Below are 7,865 nucleotides of genomic sequence, written 5' to 3' on the forward strand. Positions count from 1 at the left end.
TCGAGTATGCAGGAGAACAGCTGCTAAGCTGCTCACAGAAGCTGCTATCCTTATGCTGCATTTGGGAGCACTTGGAAAACAGAAGTGTAGCAGAGGATGTTACAATGAAAGCAAACTAATGCAATGGATAGTACGGTAGGCCAAGTAGATGAACAGGAGGCAGCAATGAAGTGAGAGAGGAGTACTGGAGAGGGGAACTTCTCTGAAATCAATTATACCTTCGCATCCACGCTCAATCTGCCCACTGCGGTGCAGAGCGTCATTGATTAGGTCAGGCAGACGCCCATTCAAGTCCACAGATGCTAGACAGCCCTGGAATCCATCACGAGAGGCCACTAGCTTCGGGAGGTTGCTATACATGCCTTGAGCTAGGCCAGCAATGTAGAGATCACCTAGAAAAGAGGAAAACATACAAGGAGGAGGAAATCACATACATTCTAGAGTAGCTTCCTCCACACCCAGATATACACACACCAAGCTGAACAGCTGCTCAGAATAAGTTAAAAGTAGAGCAAGACATTGTGCAAGAAGTAATTTCTGCCTCCTTTACTAAAAAAAAAAAACAAACCCCAAACCAAAAAAAAAAAAAACAGTTGTAATTGCACCCTAACTAGGAAAAACAGTACTATGACAATTTTTGAAAAAAGGCAAAACACGATAACCTATCCTGCTACAGGGAGTTGTCAAGCAGAGAAAGAGAAAAATGAAATTGAAAGCCAAAATAAGGAAATTCCAGATTTACTGTTCTGTAATGCATAGCTCCTGCAAGCTTTCTCTTGTTTACTGGTTGAACGCTGAAAGAATAAAGGGGGAAACTGTCAGTCTTGTAAAATTTACCTTTAAGATCCAGATTTTTGGCACCATTGATAACCTGAGTGACCACCTTAGTGTCCACTTTTAGGCTATGTGTGTTACTGTTATCTCTGGTGATGACAACATTGTGCCATTGGTTGTCGTTAAGAGGACGATCACTGTTGCCTTTGATAACATTGGGTCCATTCCCAAGGTCAAACACATAGTGTATATACCTGTAAACACAGCAAGAACTAGTTAAGATTTTGTGACAACTCAAGCCCTACTGACCCTTAGGCTAGCCAGAGTTGATAGTTTTACTTAGAAAATTCATGAAAGGAAGTATCTTTGCATTAGAAAGTTCTAGCAAGCCAAAATATTAGCCACAGATTTGAATAGATAACTGTTTCCTTTCCATCAAGAAAGTCCAAGGATTAGTATTTTGAGATGATAACATTTGGAATAATCAGATTCTAACCATAAAGCGTTCCTCTTTTTCACAAAGTTCTCAGAGATCCACACAAACCTCCTGTCTGTGCACATAATTGATTTTTAAAATAAGTAATATTGATAAAATGTACTGAAGAGCAATAGTTGATATGCTTATTTGGGGCACATATTCCCCAGATTCATTCTGACTTTTGAATAATTCCCATAGAGAAGTTAATTGGGATATTCACTCAAAATATTGTACTAAAAATCACATGGCTTCCTAGCCTTATTTAAACAGCTGGAAAGCAATCAGCAAACTTTTCTGCCAAAAATAAAGACTCTAACAAAGACCGAAGTCATGGAAGCGCTACTCTAAATTATTTATATAGATCAAACACAGAAATCCACCTGAGGATAGAAGATACATGTTCTACTTGGAAAGGAAAAAAAAGACAGCAAAATTCAACACTCAACAAAGCACAAGGATCTTTGACTTGTTTTTAGGGTTTGACTTTTTTTTTTATTACTCAATGTATCACTTAGAGAAATACGTGTAAAGTTAAAAATTAAACAGATTGAACTTTAGTTATACTGAAATAAATAGGACTAATATTTGTCAAAAACACATCTACAGTGACAAAATGACCATTAGAGATCAAAATTTGTTCAGCCAGCAAACGATTGTTTAAAATAATCTATTGGCCTTGCAGAACACTATAGAGGATCAAAAGCAAGCTGAGCTGACTTTTCCTCAAGCATCACCAGCAGAAATATAAATTCAGCAGCCTGTATCCTCTTATTTTCCCTTCATTGGAGATGGCAGAAACATGAGTCTGTTACAGGAAAAAAAAAAGGGGGGAGGGAGGGGAGAGAGGCTCAGAACCCGCAGCACATTTCCTCCTCCTTTGTGTTATTCTTCAAGGTTAACAGGACAAAACATCAGCTGAAGTAGATCCAAAGGACATAAAACATTGATGTTTCACACTGTAAAATTGTCTTTCCCTCAGCCATATGGAAAAGCCAGCGATAAAATCAGGAATCTTGAGCTTCAGTTTTTATGTTCAAGTGCTTTCTCATACACCTCATCAAAGAGAGAAAATATGAAGTGCATTTCTCTTTATACGAGTATTTTAGGTTTACCTATGAGTAAGTTTATCTATAAATAAGCTGGCAGAATATAGCAGAAAGTCACTCACCCCTTGACTAGTTCAACTGCAATAAAGTCATTGCCATCACCACTGTTAAAGATGATAAAACCATCAGCTGAGGTGGTCTTGAACTGAAAGAAGAGGTGCATGGATGTATAAGCCTGCAAGGTGGCCAGGCTCAGGTAGCTGCTCTTGGTCTTGAACGTCACAGGGTCAGCTATAATGTTGCGCAGACCAAAACGCGCCTTCAGCTCACAATAGTCGATGTCGCCGTTCTTGCACAGGTCAATGTAGAGCATCCCGTTGAACATCAGGCTCTGGAGGTGGCCAATGAAGCTAGAGGGGATGACAGAGATGTACCGTTTCTCTGTCATGATCCCTGTCTCAATGTTGTGGAACTCCAAGCGGGTGTGATCACCAACCATCGTGCCTGAAGGACAGAAACAAGGAGGAACATGCAGAAAGCCCAGAAATCAGTACCAGGTTATATGGAGCCCTTCACCCTCCAGTTTCCAGACTAATAGTGGTACTAACTTAATCCTATCTGGTCACTGTTAAGCAGCTCACATAAGAAAGCATGTGGAGACTCTTGGTGGAGAAGCTTGAGTCTAGCAGTTGCCAAAAATCTGGTAGAAGAAACAAGACAGAACTAAGGGACTGTGGGCAGCAAGCTCTTTATTTTTTCCCCGTGCTTCACAGACTTTCTTGTTGGCAAAGACGACTAGGTCTCTCTCTTAAAGCCCACAGTGATCTTATTTCATCCAGCAGTTCATTTGCCAAACAACTCAGACACTTCTGAAACTACTCTTATAAGTGTGCTTCCTGAAAACACTCAATAAACAGATTAATATAAAAAGAGCAGAATGAGAACAGTCACAAACCTGCTAGTATTTATTCCATTGATCTCTCCATGTGCCTAACATTATTTCTATTGTTTTAAGAGCACAGCAGGAGGGAAACACACAAGAATGCAATAGGCAAAAAGCCCTCCATATATTTAAATCAGCAGCCTACCACTTGGGCTATTTGTCACATTGACAGACTTTAACCTCAGTTAAAATATGCAAGCTATTCAATATATCAAATACCTCCGACTACTCCTGAAGCGTATGTAGATGTTTCAGTAAGTGTGCTAGGCATCAGTACAGACACAGAAGGACAGACTTACCAGCACCTGAAGAGAGTCACGTATTTCTGACTGCTCAGAAATTCAAGTGTCAGCACTAATGCAAATGCTTTGAAATGCTGAAATGGTTCTTTACCAGATACACTAATGTTTCAGTTGGAAAAATGGCAGTTCACAGGAACTAAAACTGTATATGGGAAAGTTAGGTAGAAAAAACATCTCACTTCCATTAATGTGATTGTTAGGGGCTGTTTTGGTTTTAGTGTTAGCAAAGTAATTTTTCTGATTTTTCCAAACCCAAAGAACAGTATTTTCCTAAAAATAAAATCTAAAACACCTTTTAAAAATAAAAATCCTACTACTTTACTTCAAAAGATTAGAAAAATTAAATTTAGAGATGTCAAGGACTAAGAGCCAGAAAACTCTCCTTAGCTCTTCTACTCTTAGATAAAGATGAATTTGTTGCCAGAGTAGGAAAGAAAAGCCTGTGAAATCTGGAAACACTGGGACAGGGAAGCCAAATATAGGGGACATTAGAAATGGAGTAAGGCAAGTTGGAGGATGTGAACACAGAATTTCAGAAAATGTGAAAAATGAGAAAACTGGAAGTGGCTTAAAAGAAATAGGACAGCAATCACATTGGTAGGGCAGAAAGTCAGGAGTAGTTCAGTGAAAAGCTGAAAAGGACATGGCAATACAAGAATCAGGATAGAGATGCATTTTCTTAAGAAATTATGGAGTGAAATCCAGTATTTTCTGATCTCGTTAGTTGTCAGCCTCACCTTCAGAGCTCTCCTCTAATTTCTCCACTTTGCTCTGTAGAGGGTATTGTAACTACTACAGCAATCAGCAGCTCTTGAGCTCAAGCAGTAGCAGACAGAAAAAATTCCAGCCTCCCCTGCAGTATTTGGGTACTAGCAAGATGTTGTAGGGCAGAATATGACTGCTGTATTTGTGTCTCGTCTATTACAAATGTTCTGAGGTCTGTCCTGAGGGCTGGGGGAATTTAGGAGGAGCGGTTTGTGATTAAGCAGCAAAATGCTGTCCGGAGGAACCAGATAACTAGATTCTGTCTCTCCCTCAGATGTCCTGCAGGAAGCCAAGTCAGTCACTTCATTACAAATTTTTAACAGGTGGTCATTAATTGTCTAGACCCAATTCTCCCAGTACCAGCGCTGAGTTAATTTACAGGATCCAATATACAGACATTTTGAATATTAGTCCATATAAATGACTGAAAAATCATGCCAAATTGTTATCAACTACATGCAGCTTTAATCTGGTGCCTTGCTTCGAAACTTCTAAATGGGAAAAATGGGAAAAAGATGGCCACTCACTTCATATAAATACATGGGAATAAGTCCAGTTACAGCTTCTTATTTCTGTATAAACATATTGGTGAGTAGCATACAACACACACACACACACAAAAAAAAAAACACACACAAAAAAAAAAAAAAAAAAAAAAAAAAAAAAAAAAAAAAAAGAGGGAAAAACACGAACTCTATATTTAGAGCAAAATTTAGTTGGCATGCATTGTTCCAACCAAGCAGTAAGAAAGAAAGCGGCAATCAAATAGGCTCTTTATTTTTACTGGGGGCCCATTTTAGACTTTTGATCTATGCTTAAAGACAGCAAGAATCCTGTGGAAAAATCTATGTGACCACAACATTGAAGGCTATATTATCGGCCCAAGGAAGTGGGATGCAGATTGCACAGAAAATCTTAACTGGCTTTTCTGACTTTTGACTTTGCCATTCTTTTAACAGATATTTTTAACTGTAATGCATCTTTAATTATGTAATTCATATACATATACATATGCATATCTTTTTTTAGTATAGGATTGTATCATTATTATTTATAAACTCAGTTTCAAGAAAAAAGACTACAAAGAAACAGATGGCTTCTTGGGGATTGAATTAGTAATGCAGAGACTGCCACCTCATGGTGCTTGTTAAAAAAGCATATCCAGAAACATAGTTCTTAAATGCTGAAGTAAACAGGATGAAACATTTACCACCACGTTTCACTAAGTCAGGAAGTTCCCTCTTAAATAAAATTTAATTTTCCTACAAGTTAATAACAACTAAGCTCCTGTTAATTTCAACAAGGAGAAGGAAAGATTATTCTTTCATATGCTTCTGATTCTCTCTTGCAAATTCTCAGCCTATATAGCACAGTATATATTTACTTTGGAGGGAAAATATATACCAAGCCACTTTACTGCAAACCCACTTTTTCCGCATTATTTCAAAACCCTGACTCACGGCTTTCCAAATTGAATTGCCACATTGGTTGAAATTAACTGCCTTCAAACAGTAGAAAGTAACTTTTTGCAGAGACAGGATGTAGTAGTATTCTGGCACTGCCTATGGCAGCCACTCCTCCTAGCTTCTTCTCTGAAGGTAACTAAGCAAAGCATTCGGTGAAACAGTGTGGGTCAGAACTTGATGAACATACCTATCAGTGTTGCACCCAGAGTTATCATTCTCTGTGATTCTATTATCAGCCTTTTCACTGCTGGTGTTTCCCTCAAAAACCCAGTTCCTACAGTTATATACAGCTGTGAGGATTTTAGACCTTTCAAAAAAGAAAAATAAGTTTCTGGCTCTTGCAGCTGTGGACAACAGGACCAGAAAAATATAATCTCTAAAATTTTGTAATAAAAAAAAAGTACATTGATCATTTCAATGCAAATCTCATAACCTGGGAGACATTAGCTTTACTAAGCAATTGATCTTTTATTCTGCCCTTCACCTACTTTCCTCCACAGAAAGAAGCAGGAGCTCAAAAAGCTGTCAGGAAATGAAATGGGGGGTGGAAAAAAAGACTGACGCACTCCATACGTTATGATATGATATATTCTGGTGAGTTGGGTTCTCCCTAATCTCTAAAACAATGTTAAGAACAATCTGCTGCGTTTGATTTTTCCTTCTGGATGGCTCTGAGCCATGACCACAGGAACTTAAAAAGAAAACCAAAAAACTAACAAAACACCAAAAAGAATGAACAGCAGAGACAGAATTTTCTCTGTCAAATGCAGGTTTACCATCAAGGAAAGTTTGTGCAGAAGAAAGGGTCAGAGAGCTTTGTTTGTGATTCCACAGCATTGGAAAATACTACATTTGCAGCTCAGGAATGAGATATACTCAGAGCATACCCTAAACATAACCTGGCACAGGAGCAAATGCTGCTTGGCACCTCTGTGTTCCTGGGTATGTGGGAGCTCATCTGTCCCCTAATTCTACATTTCATATCGTTGTAGTTGTCACAGAAGCTTCCCGTGCCGGCTACGGACAGTTAGGGTCTCAGAACTGAATGTTAGTTTTCAACATAGTAATGCTAAATATACAAGAAGTAATGGAGTGAAGTGGTGGGGGGAGGAGGTCATCGGGGTGGAGTGGAATGCACCCATTCTCCCTGTTTTTGTAATGGCAAAGAAGAGACTGGGAACAGAAATACAAAGATAATGACAAAAAGTGCTCATACTTCACACTTACCTTCAGCAACATCATCATCCACCATCAGCTTGAGGCTCTTTCCTCGCCGAACTACCCGGACAGTGTGCCACTCATTGTCATTGAGTTTCTGCCCAGCATAAAGAGTTTCAGGTCCCTTGCCTGAGGATGGCGACAGGTACAACAGTTAAAGCCAGAATCCCCATTAGTTTAGTATTTGCTCAATGGAAAAAGTCACCAAAATCAACCTGGTATGATACAGACTAGTAGATTGTGTTGGTGTATTATGAGCTGTAATCAACCCTCACATCTACACCTTCCTAGCTCATAGGGAAGTCAGGGTCACAAACACTTCCATCTGGTGAAATGCCTTCCTTCACAGTCTTCAGAGGTCACATGCATTTAAAACAGGGATAGAAATCTCTCATGTGCTATGGCATTCATTTCCAAATGTCACATTGTACAGAGCAATAGATTATTAGAAAAATAAGCTGGTGACAAATGTCTGTAGAGTGGAGTCATTACAGCAGAATTTTGCTGTCCTAAGCATCTGGATTTACACAAGCTCCAAGGTGCTTGGGACTTTTTTCAAAGTTAATCACACTGGTCTCTCAACACTTTGGTATCAAACACCAGGCTGCTTTAGTCTTTCAGTCTCAAAAAAACCCAAATAAAAAAAAAAAAAAAAAAAAAAAAAAAAAAAAAAAAAAACACCTCACAACCTGCCCCCCCAACCTCAAACCCCACCTCAAAATTATTCTTTATTTATTTATTAATTTTAAAACCACAGAAAGACAGACACTCACCAACCTGGCTGATTGCTCTAAGGTGCTTTGGCAAAGCAGCCTGGCTATAAGGTGCTTATTTTGTCCCCTGAATTCCAGGTCAAAAGGGAAAGCGAAGCCT

The 7,865-nt window shown here is 38.9% G+C and overlaps 1 protein-coding gene across 1 annotated transcript; it reads right to left on the reverse strand.

The window, feature by feature from the left end:
• Positions 1 to 218: 218 nt before the first annotated feature.
• Positions 219 to 7,121, reverse strand: LOC103779297 (neurexin-3-like; the record flags this gene model as incomplete). Its single annotated transcript, XM_008946924.1, has 4 exons — positions 219 to 392; positions 838 to 1,028; positions 2,421 to 2,802; positions 7,002 to 7,121. Coding segments are annotated over 4 exons (867 nt in total), but the record flags the coding sequence as incomplete, so codon positions are not given.
• Positions 7,122 to 7,865: the final 744 nt, after the last annotated feature.

The sequence above is a fragment of the Merops nubicus genome, unplaced genomic scaffold (genome assembly GCF_000691845.1).
Source record: "Merops nubicus isolate BGI_N331 unplaced genomic scaffold, ASM69184v1 scaffold17599, whole genome shotgun sequence".
NCBI lineage: Eukaryota > Metazoa > Chordata > Aves > Coraciiformes > Meropidae > Merops > Merops nubicus.